This window comes from Dermacentor andersoni, chromosome 11 (assembly GCF_023375885.2).
Source record: "Dermacentor andersoni chromosome 11, qqDerAnde1_hic_scaffold, whole genome shotgun sequence".
Lineage (NCBI taxonomy): Eukaryota > Metazoa > Arthropoda > Arachnida > Ixodida > Ixodidae > Dermacentor > Dermacentor andersoni.
The window spans coordinates 36,328,403-36,345,924 of NC_092824.1; the positions used below are offsets into that span (position 1 = coordinate 36,328,403).

Sequence of the window (17,522 nt, forward strand, 5' to 3'; positions counted from 1 at the left end):
TCAAACATTTCCAGTAATATGTCTTTTTTTTTTTTTGCGTGAGCAGTGCGAGCTTGGTAGATTTGTTCTTTATTAAGTCTTACTGCGAGACAATCAGTATGCTGTAGCAACTACTAAATGAATTAAACGCAATAAAATTATTTTCGAAAGACTTCGAAAAAGATGTGCTAGAATGATAATGGGACGGTATTTCGTAATATAACTCTTATCTACTTTTGCGTTTTACGAGAAAACACCGCAGATGACAGACAATATTTATATATATTTATCAATGCTTGATCACGTCAATAACGAATCTCACCAGTTTTATTTGAAGACACATCATATCTGTGGGTGGGCTGTTATTTAAAATTGGCTTTAATAACTTCAGATTCAGACACTGGTCACAAAAACTGGCGGCAGAAACTCGCAGTGCGGCTGCTGCATTTAGGACAACCTGTCGCCTCCAAAAGGTTACCGGTCGCTAGAAAGGAATGAATAATTACATGCATTTGCTAGTACAGCCACAGAAGTTTCCACGTTGTCTTTCATCATTTTTGTAATAGGCAAATGTAGTACTTCTGCCAAATATCGCCTTTAGTTTGCGTCACATGTCCAGACTTCGTTGAATTCTGCGGTTACAATGGTATCTGTTTTCAGTAGAACAAAGCTTTTAATGGCGTCATTTCTTTGTTTTATCCTGCAAAGCTTTAAGTGCATCGGACATCAAAGAGGAAAGACAATTGAATTGGCATTCGAGATTTCGAATGATGTACCACCCTTAGGTCTTAAGTGCGGGAAAAGCTGTAACTTACACATGATGTCGCCAACATTCTCGGTGAACATGACGTACTCCTCGTACAGCGACTGAAATAGAAGGATTAGCGAATTAAAATCAAATAACAGATAAATTCTGAGTTTTCCTGCGCGAAGGTAGAAATCAAACTGCTATTCGTAAGAAATCATCGACAACGTCCTCAGGCACAGAAAACACGAATTATTTTCTATCTGCTAGAGCGAACAACCGTGACCAAAATCATGCAAAACAAGATAAAGTGAAATCAAAGATTCAGCAGCCCTTCCACTCTGCGGAAACGGGCGAGCATCGAAGCTGTGGTGTGTTTTACCTCCACCGACGCAGCTTTGTATATATAGCTATTGCTATTATTATTACTATAGAAGGACACAGACAACGAATACATCTTTTGACTGTGGAGTGATTTGTTCCCATTCTTTTATGAAGTAGGGACGTCTGCAAGTACCGCCGCATGGCATGCGGGAATTTCACAATATTTACAACTTCCTTGTGAACAACGTAATCGTGAAGAGTATATGAAACACGACGTAATGTTGTAGTCGTCTCAGCGGCTAATTGTCATATAATTTGTTTCAGAATAGTTTCGATGAAACAAGAGTTACAGCCGTTTTCTGTAACCGTACTCCCTCCGTAGAGGGCCATGTATTAACAGCAGAAGGATATTCTGTAACGTTTATAACTTCACTGTGGACTAACTAATTATGATAAGTAAATGAAACTCGGCGTAATGACATAGTCATCTTAGCCACCGATTTCAGTTAATTTTTTCCAAGATACCTACAGTATACTGAGAGCCGCAGAGCATTCGCTGGAAACTGGAGACGAAAATTTTTTTCGTGTCGACGGAATGCGGAGATGGACGGCCATCGACCACCGCCGAAGGGTAACTGTACGTACAGCTTCGCTGTAGAAAAACAAGCTAGCAAACGTTCTTATTAAGACAAAAGCCTTAAGCGCCTCATGGGTTGAACAATTCGTTGCCAGGAAATCGGTTTCGAAATCCGTTGCCTGGCGTTATCGAAAAACTGACCATCCGGCGTTATGGCACCAAAATTGACGGTGCCACCCACGAGCATTGTTGGGACTCGTACCCACGATCTTTGGTGGGAGTCAAACCTACGAGTACTGTAGGGAGTCGAACTCATGACCTTTGGTGCTAATTAAGGTGAACTTATTTCATCATCATCATCATCCTCATCCTCATCATCATCATCATGTTTTATGTCCTCTGCAGGACGAAGGCCTCTCTTTGCGATCTCCAATTACCCCTGTTATTTAAGAGAGACTTAAGGTGTCGCGAGAGTAGGAAAGAACTTAGACACGACCTTCCTGCAGGGTACGCACTGTTTTTTTTTTTTTTTTCGAACGCAGAGCTCGCGTCTCTTCTGCCTCCTCTTCTGTTGGCGAAAGGCCAGCACCGCGCGCTTCGTGGCCAGACTTCGCCACAGGGGACCCCGCTTGGAGAGACGGGGTCTGTTTGCCAGTGAATGCGCTTGTAACGTCGAGGGGCTGGAGAAAGTGATGGCGAGTGAAGGGGAGAAAACAGAGCTATACCAAAACTGTGAACGGCGGTGTCGTCAATGAAAGCAGGTTTCAGTCTGTCAAAGAAGCGACTGTCAGCTTGCCACCGACGTTAATTGTGAAGTGTTTGGTCTTGCTATCTCAAACAAGATGGAGTCCCGTATATGGAGACCCCAGCGACCGCCAAGTGTCGTCAGTCCGTATAAAAACATGGGATGTCGTATTTATGTCCTTGAAGTGAAAGGTGCTTCTACGGACTTGTGACGAGGCTTGGATAGCACAGCTGGAAAATACTTTTGAGCAAATACAATGTAATGACTAGTAAGACAAACAAGGAATAATTACAATAATCATAAAGAACGTGCTTATAAAAAGTATGCCGCACTCGGAATTACTCGATCGTACACACACAGTTTAAAAAGGGAAAAATTGTAAGTACGAATGGAAAACCGACGAATTATCAACCTGACGTTGGCAAGGCAATCACTCACCGACCTTTGGTGAGCCATCGCCGTGCCATCGTCACATCGTTTTTCTTATAGTTACAGAGCTTATCATTGTAATGATACAATGCAATGTTCAAGAAGTCCCATGAAACAATCACAAATTTCACGTTATGCAAAGCTGCTTGACTAAAACAAACACTGAAAAAATGCATTGCGTAGAGTCCCAGTTAATAATTCTCACACTGGGGATTTACGCAAATGGATTACATAAATAATCTAGCCCCATTTGAATTAACTTCCACTTCCGCTTGGACCATATGGAACTTCAGAGTTGAAACGTGACAGAAACTGCTCATCTGCATGGCTCAAAATCATTGCAACAGTCCACACTCTCTGCCAGACCAAGCTTAACGTGAAGGGAATCTTGCAGTGTGTCATTCGAAATGCCGTTTCTCATAGGCGTGTCTACCGAGGGGGGGAGGGGGGGGGGGCAAGAGTCTACTTGCCCCTCCCCCTCTCAGGACTGGAGAGGAAAAGTAGGTCATTTGCCCCCCGCCCTTCCCCTTTTGAAACCCGTGAGTACGTATATGCACCTAGAGTCCTAATCAAGATCACTCGATTCTACAGAAAGCGGCTTGAATCACGGATAATGGGGTTCTGGCCTCTTCACCAGCTGTACTTGGAATCTCGGCCACATTGGTTCTTCAGCGCACTAATCACTGGTATTCATAAAGTACACAGAGTCTACTCGGTAACAGTTCGCAAATTTCCCCACCTTTGCAAGTCTGCAGCAGTCTTTCAAGTCTTCATCTAGACATTGATTCTGGCTACTTGGTCTGTCAATAGTCCAATTGAACCTCAATAGCGCAATCGATGTTCCTTGAACTTTCACGATTTCTTTCACATCTTGGTCGGCAAAGGGGTTCTCGCGGTGAAACTGAGGCAGCACGAAGCGTTCGCTTTTCGCTGCTGGCGGTCTTCGTCACGTGAGTGTTGTGACAGCGCGTGCTCGTGGTCATCGAGTAAGATGTGTTTATGCTTGCCTGTACGTGCATGACATCGTGCTTGTCATAGGTGTATCTACCCTACTGGAGCTTGGATTGCGCAACACTTTATCGAGACACACAGAAGAGAAACACACACTTCTTCTCTTCTGTGTGTCTCGTCAAAAATGTTGCGCAATCCGACATCTAATATGCTATACCAACACGCCCAGTCTTCAACCTTGGCACGTATCTACCGGTTTCGGGGGAGGTGTGCCCCTTCCCCCACAGTCACAATTGAAATGAAAAGTACGCCATTTATCCGCCCCCCTACGCGCACACACTTGGGAAAGTGGGCGCTGTCGGCTGCGCACTGCACAAATACAACAAAACAAGAGCTCAGGCCACGTTTTCTCTCACGATTGGGCTCACACACGTACGGTTTATTTATTACGTGTCCCATGCTTTCAAGGCTAAACCCCATTAGCGCGATTTTGTGCGCGACAGCGACGAGCGACGGGTTCGCGCGACGGATCGGGCCGTCGCTTGAACAGATCGCTCGGTCTTGTCGCGCGATCGCTCGGTTCTGCAAATCTAGAATTCGTCGCTCGTCGCCCGGAAGTGCTATGAGCGACTAGCCAATAGCGCGAAGCCGGAACTGGATGTACATAACTCAAGTACTTTCGGTTGTCGCAGGGAACGAGCAAACGATTGAATTTTTATACGTGCAAGGATAAGAACCTACTGCAAGACCTTCAGAAATATTTTATGCTGCTTTTTACAGTAAAATACATCAACTTAAGTTAATAAAGCACGCGTCACGCTAGTTTCGGCGCCTATATTGCTGCCCTCATACCGGCAACATTGGGGAGACGTCGCTCGAAGTCATCGCTCGCATGGGGTGCAACTTGTAGGCGACGAGCGAACGCGACAGCCATCTCCATCGCGTCGCTTGTCGCTGTCGCGTGCAAGATCGCTTGCATGGGGTTTATACTTCAGGCCTCGCCTCCACGTGCTCTAGCAGACGACGCGTTACACGGTACTTTGCGGTGCGAGACGCCTGAGGGCCTTACAAATCTGCATTGCTGACAAAGCTATCGCTATAGGCTGTCCAAAATAAAATGTGTTGCATGAACCCGTGTTTGCTGGGGCCGTCTAATTGCTTAACCATCTTTGAAAACAAAAAATCTAATTCGCTTTTATAATTTACCGGCACTTTATCAGTGTTGCCATTTTAACGATTTTGACGCTAGATATTGTGATTTCTTTTTGTCTGTTTACGGCAAAGTTTGCTATTTAGCAATCAGTGACATTTAAAGTGAAGAATGAACAGTTGGCGATATGTTAACTACTGATAAGTTAGAAATATTGCTTGGAAAATGGCCTTCAAGAACGTGCTTTGGTATTCAAAAGCCGCATGCAAGTGGCCGAAACTCGCTTCACGACGCATAGGGTCCGTGACTATCATGAACCAACGGTTGCCTTCACATTGGTAGCTTTCACATTGTGACAGTGCTTTACAGCACAGTGGTAACCACAGCCTTGACATTCTCGTCACAAAATTGAAGTTTATTTGTTATTCACAAAACACTACTGAATATAATTGAATATTACGAAACCTATGTGAACCCGCAGCATGTCACTAAATCCATTCGATTGGTAGACGCTTAGCAAGCGTGTCAGGGAACTAATATACGAAAACGAGGTGGGATAAATTTTCCGTTAAGATTTAGGACACAGCAGATGAATAAGACATATGGGCTGCTTAAAAGCGTAAATACAGGAACGGTCTAGTTTGTTCACGCGCGACTGAACAAATCGCTTCCGTTTCTCGCCTTTCGGTCTATTCACTACTTCACGGCTAATTTCAGCTAGATCAAGGGCGAAAATGCGGTATTTAATCTGTACAAAGGTCGGGCAATTGTCATTGCCATGTTAAAAACATGCGGCCGAGCGTGTTCCGCAGTATCTACTTCTGCTACCACGAATGTCGACAAGCACAAGAAAAATTTGGGACAATAGGCAAACTAAATGTATTTTAATGCTAAGAAAACTACTTTGCTTGCGTTCTTTTGAATCGTGCTGTATTTGAAACCTTCCAATCTGAAGATAACGAACAACTTAAGCTGTCATAATCCAGTATGTAAATATCAGAGGTAGACGATCGAATATCGACTTTTTCAAATACGAATCGAATACGAATAGTAAGTCATCATCATCATCAGCCTAGTTACGCCCACTGCAGGGCAAAGGCCTCTCCCATACTTCTCCAACTACCCCGGTCATGTACTAATTGTGGCCATGTTGTCCCTGCAAACGTCTTAATGTCATCCGCCCACCTAACTTTCTGCCGCCCGCTACTAACTACTACGCTTCCCTTCCCTTGGAATCCAGTCCGTAACCCTTAATGACCATCGGTTATCTTTCCTCCTCATTACATGCCCGGCCCATGCCCATTTCTTTTTCTTGATTTCAACTAAGATGTCATTTACCCGCGTTTGGTCCCTCCCCCAATCTGCTCTTTTCTTATCCCTTAACGTTACGCCTATCATTCTTCTTTCCATAGCTCGTTGCGACGTCCTCAATTTCAGCAGAACCCTTATCGTAAGCCTCCAGATTTCTGCCCCGTAGGTGAGTACTGGTAAGACACAGCTGTTATACACTTTCCTCTTGAGGGATAGTGGCAACCTGCTGTTCATGATTTGAGAATGCCTGACACACGCACCCCAGCCCATTCTTATTCTTCTGGTTATTTCAGTCTCATGATCCGGATCCGTGGTCACTACCTGCCCTAAGTAGATGTATTCCCTTACCACTTCCACTGCCTCGCTACCTATCGAAAACTGCTGTTCTCTTCCGAGACTGTTAAACATTACTTTAGTTTTCTGTAGATTAATTTTCAGACCCACCCTTCTGCTTTGCCTCTCCAGGTCAGTGAGCATGCATTGCAATTAGTCTCCTGAGTTACTAAGCAAGGCAATATCATCAGCGAATCGCAGGTTGCTAAGGTATTCTCCATCAACCTTTATCCCCAATTCTTCCCACTCCAGGTCTCTGAATACCTCCTGTGAACATGTTGTGAATAGGATTGGAGATATCGTATCTCCCTGTCTGACGCCTTTCTTTATTGGGATTTTGTTGCTTTCTTTGTGGAGGATTACGGTGGCTGTGGAACCGCTATAGATATCTTCCAGTATCTTTACATATGGCTCATCTACACCCTGATTCCGTAGTGTCTTCATGAATGCTGAGGTTTCGACTGAATCAAATGCTTTTTCGTAATAAATGAAGGCTATATATAAGGGTTGGTTGTATTCCGCACATTTCTCTATCACTTGTTTGATAGTGTGAATATGGTCTATTGTTGAGTAGCCTTTACGGAATCCTGCCTGGTCCTTTGGCTGACAGAAATCTAAGGTATTCCTGATTCTATTTGCGATTACCTTAGTAAATACTTTGTAGGCAATGGATAGTAAGCTGATCGGTCTAATTTTTCAAGTCCTTGGCGTCCCCTTTCTTATGGATTAGAACTATGTTAGCGTTCTTCCAAGATTCCGGTACGTTCGAGGTCATGAGGCATTGTGTATATAGGGCGGCCAATCTTTCTAGGACAGTGTTCCCACCATCCTTCAACAAATCTGCTGTTACCTGATCCTCCCCAGCTGCCTTCCCTCTTTGCATAGCTCCCAAGGCGTTCTTTACCTCTTCCGGTGTTACTTGTGGGATTTCAAGTTCCTCTAGACTATTCTCTCTCACCTTATCGTCGTGGGTGTTACTGGTACTGTATAAATCTCTATAAAACTCTTCAGCCACTTGAACTATCTCATCCATATTAGTAACGATATTGCCGGCTTTGTCTCTTAACGCACACATCTGATTCTTGCCTATTCCTAGTTTCTTCTTGACTGCTTTTAGGCTTCCTCCGTTCCTGAGAGCCTGTTCAGTTCTATCCATATTATAGTTCCTTATGTCCGCTGTCTTACGCTTGTTGATTAACTTAGAAAGTTCTGCCAGTTCTATTCTAGCTGTAGGGTTAGAGGCTTTCATACATTGGCGTTTCTTGATCAGATCTTTCGTCTCCTGCGATAGCTTACTGGTTTCCTGTTTAACGGCGTTACCACCGACTTCTATTGCGCACTCCTTAATGATGCCCATAAGATTGTCGCTCATTGCTTCAACACTATGGTCCTCTTCCTGGGTTAAAGCCGAATACCTGTTCTGTAGCTTGATCCGGAATTCCTCTAGTTTCCCTCTTACCGCTAACTCATTGATTGGCTTCTTATGTACCAGTTTCTTCCGTTCCCTCCTCAAGTCAAGCCTAATTCGAGTTCTTACCATCCTATGGTCACTGCAGCGCACCTTGCCGAGCACCTCTACATATTGTATGATGCCAGGGTTCGCGCAGAGTATGAAGTCGATTTCATTTCTAGTCTCACCATTCAGGCTCCTCCACGTCCACTTTCGGCCAACCCGCTTGCGGAAAAAGGTATTCATTATCCGCATATTATTCTGTTCTGCAAACTCTACTGATAACGCTCCTCTGCTATTCCTAGAGCTTATGCCATATTCCCCCACTGACTTGTCTCCGGCCTGCTTCTTGCCTACTCTGGCATTGAAATCGCCCATCAGTATACTGTATTTTGTTTTGACTTTACCCATCGCCGATTCCACGTCTTCATAGAAGCTTTCGACTTCCTGGTCATCATGACTAGATGTAGGGGCGTACACCTGTACAACCTTCATTTTGTACCTTTTATTAAGTTTCACAACAAGACATGCCACCCTCTCGTTAATGCTATAGAATTCCTGTATGTTACCAGCTATATTCTTATTAATAAGGAATCCGACTCCTAGTTCTCGTCTCTCTGCTAAGTCCCGGTAGCACAGGACGTGCCCGCTTTTTAGCACTGTATATGCTTCTTTTGGCCTCCTAACTTCACTGAGCCCTATTATATCCCATTTACTGCCCTCTAATTCCTCCAATAGCACTGCTAGACTCACCTCACTAGATAACGTTCTAGCGTTAAACGTTGCCAGGTTCATATTCCAATGGCGGCCTGTCCGGAGCCAGGGATTCTTAGCACCCTCTGCAGCGTCGCAGGTCTGACCACCGCCGTGGTCAGTTGCTTCGCAGCTGCTGGGTACTGAGGGACGGGGTTTGATTGTTGTGTTCATATAGGAGGTTGTGGCCAAGTACTGCACCAGGGTGGCCAATCCTGCTCTGGTGAGAGTGTGCGTTACCGGTTCTGGTCACCGGGATCAGGCCGCACTCCAGGCCTGTTTGTGCAATTTTCTCAACACACGGTTTTTTTTTTGTATTTTCCGGTGGAGAATTGTGCGGGATTTGAATCACGGTCCTCTTGCTCGGGAGGCGGATACTCTACCGTCCCCGCAGGAGTTAAATTAAAAATTAAATTATGGGGTTTTACGTGACAAAACTACTTTCGGATTATGAGCCACGCCGTAGTGGAGGATTCCGGAAATTCCAACCACCTGGGGTTCTTTAACGTGCACCTAATTCTAAGTACACGGGTGTTTTCGCATTTCGCCCCCATCGAAATGCGGCCGCCGTGGTCGGGGTCCGATCCCGCGACCTCGTGCTCAGCAGTCTAACACCATAACCACTGAGCAACCACGGCGGGTCCCGCAGGAGTTGTACGCCTCATTTAACCTACAGTGGTGCCCTACTTGGTCAGTCAAGGTGGACCAATCTGAGCTCGGTTATATCGCACGGATGGCACTCGGCTAGAGAACCTGGTATTTATGACCTGCACATGTGTGGCCATACATAATTGAAGATATCTTTTTTTTATTTTAGGAGGGTTCCCGTACAGTGATAAAATAAAGGAGAAGACATTAAAAAGAAAGAAAGAAAAAGGGAAAAAAAGGAACATAACAGGTGATTTGAACTCGTGACCGTTGGATGTTGCCCGGAAAGATAGCTCAGTCGGTTGGTTCGTCAGGCCCCAGGTTACTTTCAAGCGCCATAGCTCCTGCTCCGAGCCTCATACTTACGTGGAAAGGGACTGATGTTGTTGCCCGAGGAGAAGAGCGAACTCGAGCGGCTTTAGAGGCTAGGAAAACTCCCTTGAAGTAAATATGGTTTGCGAGACAAATGCTTGTAAGTATTGAACCTCTTAAAAGATGAGGGGGGAATATGCGCTCACCGAGAGGGCATCGTCCGCACGAGACTCCCACCAGGCACTTTACTGAGACGTGAAGGGCTTTGCGGCCGGAAACAAAGCCTCCCTTCTACGCCGGCCAAGAGGGGAAAACGCGCTTTCCGATCGCTCAAGGTTGCGCGGACATAGTATAACTCTAGCGTCTAGGAACAGCTTAACCAGGTGCGGGGGCGGCACTCATAGCGTGGGAAGCTAGCCGCCAGAATAACTATCTCAAGGACTGCTGCTGACGAGGGCGAAATACCTTCGTGTAATTATAATAACCCTAATAGGACTACTTTCGAAAGAAAAAAAGGAAACCGCCCAGAGGGCTATACTACGAGAGCTATGACTGATAATTTTCTCTCTCTCTCTCTCTCTCTCTCTATATATATATATATATATATATATATATATATATATATCTATTCATCTCATCTATGGGATCGCATGCGCGCGCTGTTGCTTTGTCTCTGCGTGTAGTAGTTAAGAGAGCCAGTTTAAGGGCGGAGAAGAAGGAAGGAAAGGAAAGCAAAATTGCAGCGCCGTGGTTTTAAAGCGCACCCATGGTAGAGAAACGGAAGGCGATATAAGCGTGCGTGGCGATAATACGCACACGACAAACTGCCTTAAAACATTTAGACTTGAGGGAAAGCTTCGTTAACAAACGATAGCACAGCAATCAGCACTCGAATATAATTATAACCCTAATAATAATTGTAAATATTCATCTCATCTATGGGATCTAATGCGCGCGCTGTTGCTTTGTCTCTGCGTGTAGTAGTTAAGAGAGCCAGTTTAAGGGCGGAGAAGAAGGAAGGAAAGGAAAGTCTCTGAAGCAAAATTGCAGCGCCGTGGTTTTAAAGCGCAACCGTGGTAGAGAAACGGAAGGCGATATAAGCGTGCGTGGCCATGATACGCACACGACAAACTGCCTTAAAATATTTAGACTTGAGGGAAAGCTTCGTTATCAAACGATAGCACGGCAATCAGCACTCGAATACGACGAGAGAAATTATTGAGACGTGGAAAATTCCCTTGAAATAAATATGGTTTGCGAGACAAATGCTTGTAAGTATTGAACCTCTTAAAATATGAGGGGGGAATATGCGCTCACCGAGAGGGCATCGTCCGCACGAGACCACCACGAATATCAAATAGACAAACGCAGAAGCAAATATTTACAGAAAGAATGCTTGTTTCAGTATAATTAGGAACATGCTTACACTGAATAGACGGCCAACTATCACGCAGAATTAAGATCGTTTTAAATACAAGATCACAACAGCCATGAAAAGAACGGCACGAATAGCCGCTTGACACCTTCAAGCCTGGTGGCAAACAAGCTTTTCAAGAATGACAGGCATTTGAAACTGACCAACTTTTCAAAGACGCATAATAAATAGTTGTTGAAAAAAATATCAGAAGTTATGGAAAAGGAAAATAAATCGCTAAGGAGGTATTCGTGAGCCCTAGAAAGAATACAGAGCCTTTTACAAGAAAAGAAGATCACTGGTTGTAACGTAAGAAATAAAACTCCTACATGACTAGACTGCAAGAAAGACTAATTGGTAGGCCATAAGCACAATATAGCCTATTGTCAAGTATTGGATGAAAAGGGGAACCGAGGTGCTCGGTTTGTTACTCAGAACCATATGAGAAAAATAGATAATGAGGAAGCGGAAAGCAAATGATTTATTGTTCGTAGTTGAATTGCAAAAATGAGAAGGCAATCGGAAACGGAAGAAAACTCAACTTGCTAACGGTGAGAGCCGAATCCACAACCTCTGCATTACGCACGCGTTGCCCTAAATATTGTGCTATGGTGACGACGGCAGTTGCCCCGTCCCTGCAGTTTTGGGTATTTATGTATGTATACAAGATCTAACGCAGGGACGAGCGCAAAACTTCAACCGCAAAAAAAAAAAAGGGGGGGGGGGGTTTACGTGCTATAACCATTTGATCATGAGGCACGCCGTAGTGTCCGGGGACTCTGTGTCCAGGAAATTTGGACTAACTAGGATTCTTTAACACGCACGTAAATTTAAGTGCACTGGTGCTTTCACCCCCATCGAAATGCAGCCGCCCTAGTCGGGATTCGATCCGGCGACCTTTTCCTTAGCAGCCCAACACCACAGGCACTAAGCAAACGCGGCGGGTCCCGCAAAACCGAAAACAAAGCTTGTATTACCGATCTGGTTTTTGAATTGCGTCAAAAACCTTTTCGCTGTTTTACTGCTGATAATTATAATTTGCGATAGTTTGTTCAGCAGGTGGAGAACAGTAACCCGATTTGAACAGTCTGTTGTTGCGATATTTGGTTAGTTTTGATATTCGAAAATACCAAATAGATAATTTTCGAATACTAATGAAATTTTACACACCAACTATTCAGATTTGAAACTTCGATATTCAGCTATCCTAAAGTAAATACATTACTAAAGCTAAAACCCTCTATACTCTATTGCTAAATACACTGTTTCCCTTCAGCTGCACAAACATTAGACCGACATGACACGTCTAAGTGAAATATTTACTTCACGCTAGCTTACATTAGAGTGTTTCAAAGTACCTACATTCTCAAAATCCACTTCACAGTTAGAGCGAGAGTTTTAGCGAATTTTCTTGTCTAACTTCAGTGACACGCTTCCTAATATCTTGGCAACACAAGACTGTGATGGTTCGTAATGTACAATTAAAAACTAGATCTGTCGATGACAAGCACAAAGTTCACTGAGGCATTTCTCAGTCCTTTTTTTTTTATTGCAGTGGCAGTCGGGCAATCCGCAAGGAGGCGAACTTTAATATACGCGCCACCTGGCCCCACTCTGAGTATGCATTCTCCGCCCAGTCGTGAACGTGACCTTCCGCATAACATTCATTGACTATTTTCCAACAAATCCACACGTCATCAACAACTCAAATAAAAGAACGTGTCATCGTTTATTGGTTTGTGGTCAATAAAGCGGCATGTACGTAACCTCTCTCCTACCCTGAAGGAGCCCTCAGTGACGGGCTTTGTGGTCAAGCGTACAAAAGACGAACGTGTTCTGCAGAAGTCAGAGGGGAAATTATATGCAGGGTACTGCAGCTGTCGTTGCTCGCGTGGGGTGTCAATGCGGATAGAGTAGCGGCGGCAGAGCAATTCCAGGTGGCTCGTACAGCGAAAATCACACACACACACACACACACACACACACACACACACACACACACACACACACACACACATATATATATATATATATATATATATATATATATATATATATATATATATATATATATATATATATATATTGTAAAGGAGATTTATTGGGGTTTGTAGCGACCGCCGGTTCTACGATGCACCGAGCGGTTATATATATATATATATATATATATATATATATATATATATATATATATATATATATATGTAGGTGAGTTGTTCCCCCCACTCGCGAAATAGTTGGTACGCCACTGCTGTTTCTCAAGTCATTCTTTGTGAACGAAATCTGGCGGAACACGCGTTCGACGGCGGCGTTCGAAAGAGGCAGCACAAGTAGGGGCAAAGGTAGCACAGACAGTAGGGGGGACACTTCTCGTTTGACGTAATAGTCAGACGAGAACTGTTCGTTTAAAGCGACTTGCGAATTTTTTTTTTGTGTAGTTACTGCGTAAATAAATAACGCAGTGATTGGCAGGAACACCAAGCCATAGATTTCGAGGAACCCTTGTTAAACATTGAAATGACCACGAACGAAAATGACTCGCCGCGACATGCGTGCGAATATTTGAGCTGTTGTGTAAATCCACGTTGTAGTTTGCTGTGTGGCAGCTGGCACGGAACACGCACTCGACACCTGTCAGCCCCACCGTTTTTCTTACTGAACCGCGCGTGGCCCCAAAACCAAAACAAAAAGAAGAGAGCCTAGTGTTTTAATGACGTGTAAACATGGCAGCCATGACTTAACGCCATCCTCCAAGCGCCGGCATTGCCTGCGCTTGGAGGATGGAAAACACAACCTTTGAGACTGCATACATATCTTTGAAGCAGCAATGAGATTTGTGCTTTCCTAAACCGCCGTTCCCGAATTTTGTCAGCGTTGACGTGATCCTCGGGACTCTGAAGTGCCCAAAGGGACACTAAAGGTAAATATTAGGTCAAGGTAAAGTGAATAGATTAGTGCTCGAGAATCTATAAGGCATCGATATTATCGCGAACAGAGCCTTAATAGTCGAAAAATTGAAGTAAATGCAGGACATGACTTGAGACTTCACCGGGAAATTCAAGTGCTTGCCCGATGACCAACGCACTCCTCACCTAAATTGTGTCAATAGTAGTGAACCATTCGTTGCAAAAAATATCATTGCATGGTATTATAAGACGGAATAAAATGCTACTTCTCCAGTTCTATTTTATTTCATGAAAAAAGGAAGTCACCGAAATTACCCTTGACGACGACGCGGGCGGACGAGAGGCTTCGTTCTCGCTCGACTCCTCGGCGCCCACGCTTTCGCGTTTCAGTAGTTCTCTTATCGCGCAATGCTGCGCTGGTTTTGCTGACTCGCAAAATTCGCACAAACTGCAAGTAGCAGAGAATTCAACTTTCATATGATGTCGCGGGATGACCGAACGGTCTACGCCACTTGACCAAAAAGCAGCTGCAGCGGCGAATCCACCGCTCGGTCTTGGCTCGGTACCGCCGTCTGTCGGGCGCCGTTTTACTCACCGATTGCAAAGGGTGGCGAAGGCGTATGCAACGTCACCCCTCCCCCGGTCTAGGTGACGGGAGATTTGAATTGCGATAAAGGTATTCGGACCCTTGAGTTGCAATTTTCTCGTAAACTAAGTCTCTTCTTGGCACGAAACAAGCGTTGCGGGGTTTCTTAAATGGTATTTATAAAATCCATTTCGATTTAGTATTTGTCTTTAGTGTCTCTTTAAGACAAAAATAGACCAAATATAGCCGTGTATCCAACTCGGAATTTTCGACGCCAACTCGCATAAAAAGTAGCCGAATTTGGCAATTAATAGCCCGATTTTGCAGCTCTGTGTTCAGTACATCCAGCCATAGCCTCCTAGATGCTATGGTCAGGGTCAGTACTGACATGCGCGTTATAAGCGTGACATAACATTCTTGACAGGAAGGTAGCGAACGCAGAGTTTTAAAGAAAAGAAATGCAAGCAGACAGACGACCATTATTGTAGTGGCAGAAGGAGAAACAAAAGAAGAATGTAAAAGAAGGTACGCTCTTAAATAAACAGACAACCGCTTAGTACATGAATCGAGATAACGCCGCTGATGGAATGATTCCCTGGCGTAGTGGCTAAAAAAAGCCATGTTTTTCTCACAACACGTGGATTGATATCTTTAATTTATCACTAAAAGTCGCAAAAAATGACATTTGGTGCCCCACGCGGCAGAAACATGAAGCTGCATAAGAGGTCGTCCACTTGACCTTCTACTAGTGCACGTGGTTCCTGGTCTTCTTACTAGTATTGAAATGCGGTATACTTTTTATTATTGTAAGTATTTCCTGACTTACAAATTGCAGAAAAACCTTCATTTGTAGTGAGTAGAAAAGTGGCGCTGCCTTCGCCTTCGTTTTCGATGAGTTGACTTGGCTCGTCTGTCGATAGAACGATGACAGGGACCAGCCAGCCATGACGTAGGCGTGTACTTGGAGAAAAACGCGGTACAAATATAAAAAATGTCTGTACAATAACGCGAACTTATTGCACCAGCTTTTTATTTTCAAAAGTCGTTGAAAAGGTCAAAATGTAGGTGGTTAACTACAGTTACACTCCCTCCTGTGAAAGCGGAACGACGAGCGGCTTTCACAATTTGTTATGAGGGCTACCGCCATCGCTCTCACTTCTCAGCGTTGCTGAAGGAGGTACTCTTACTTCTTTATAGGTTGCTCAGATCGAAAAATTCTGCTTACCAAATATCCTCGCGCTTTGGGAAGTAACCGCTACAGATGTGAACACTACCGAGGATGAGCTTTTGGTTGTCAGTCCCTTTAGTAGCATCCTCGACAAATCGCACTGGTCCGACCAGGGGTGCCCTCGTGCGCCGTTTCATCCAATCATCTCCACACTAGGGCGGCCCGGTGCGCACCAGTGTGATTTGCCGAATTCGCCATAAGAAACTTTGCAGCCTTACCGGCTTATCTTGTCCCATAACGGTAATCGTCATCAATTCTAGCCGCATTTCTTTAGCGCCGCGAGTCCGGTACTTCACGGTCAAGGAAGGCATGCGCGTTATCGGCATGACATAGTATTCTCGGCAGGAAAGTAGCGAGTGCAGAGTTTTCGCGGAAGGAAGGGCAAGCCAGGCAGATGACGATTACCGTCTTGGAACGAGATAAGCCAGGAATGGTGCAAGCTTTTTTAAAAGAACACAGTATTATTTCCTCCATCATCGGCGCAGGCAGCGTCAGCACTTATGTTACGCTCGAGGCATCTAGGTACGCTGCCTGCGCTTGTTCCGAATTTCTGCTCAAAATTTATATCGCGCGTCCTTATACCTAACGCGTTGACAGTTCATTGCGAAAGTTCAAACGCTTCGATATACTTACGCCAAGTGTGTTCGACTTATGTATTCTGACAGCAATAGAAAAGAAGCTCTGCTCGGGCACTCGTATCGGTTTCGCGGTATACCTTTTCTTATCAGAGTTGTCGTAACCGGATGAGTAACATTTGTATTGGCCCTGCTCTATCATTGCGGACAGGAAGTATTTATTTGAATAGCGAAGTCTGACTTCGGTTGTGCCCCTGAAAAAAAAAAAAAGGAATGCATACTTAGTAAATCACGGAGCCTTTATGACACAAGGTGACCTTGTTGCAACAAAATGTTATTCGCTGCATGGGAGGTGCGGAGGAGCGGGAAACAGAGCGATTGCACTCATGTAACTAGTTAGCTCTAACTTTTTCTTATTGCGATAGCAATTATGTGCACGCTACAGGCGCATTTCTGCCGTCTGGTTCCGCGTCGGCGTCGCCGTGAGGTTCCGTATAAAATCCAAGGGCGATAATATTGTCGCCGCGCGCTGTATGTGTTGATGTGTGAGGGAAAGCGGGCGAGGGTGAGCCGGCGAGCGCGTCTCAAAATCTCGCGCACGCAACGGCGGAAAGCTGGGAGGAAGCGCGCCGCCTTCCGTCGCGCGCAAGGCTATGGGGGGGGGGGGGGGTAGGCATTCCATTCCGGGCGGCCCGGGCGGCCACGCGCCTCCGGACGGGCCACTGTTTCTTGAGAGCCGTCTGCGACGGGCGCAGAGTCAGCGCTGCGCTGTGTTTTTGCGGCCTACTCCGCGTTGATGCTAGCGGCTGCACGAAAGTCAAATCGTTCGCCGCTGCTGCCGCGTTTCCAAACTGCAGCGCTTTGACAGCGAGTTTCCGTGGTAATCGAGTGAGATGCGTCCATGTTGGCTTGTGTGCACGTTACACCATGTTTGTTAATTGAGTTAGTATACCTATGTTTACAAGTATATACGCCCGATAAAAGTTCTATCCTTACCTCGTATAGCTGTCCGCTAATTTGCTACCGCAATCGATGCTTCGTCTTTCGGGCGAAACTGCGACTTTTCTTTTTCCTTTATGGCGATAGCAATTATATGGACACTCCAC

General features: G+C 45.0%; 1 protein-coding gene across 2 annotated transcripts in view; it reads right to left on the reverse strand.

Moving 5' to 3' along the window:
• LOC129381698 (uncharacterized) overlaps positions 1–17,522 on the reverse strand; it is an 82,012-nt gene that overhangs the window by 38,474 nt on the left and 26,016 nt on the right. Inside the window, exons 3-4 of one of the 2 annotated variants that reach the window (XM_055064753.2) lie at positions 16,475–16,670; positions 795–846 (exon numbers count right to left, since the gene is read on the reverse strand). In XM_055064753.2, the coding sequence (XP_054920728.1) occupies positions 795–846; positions 16,475–16,670 (248 nt within the window). The remainder of the gene's footprint in view (positions 1–794; positions 847–16,474; positions 16,671–17,522) is intronic. The other variant, XM_055064754.2, reaches the window with a different exon arrangement.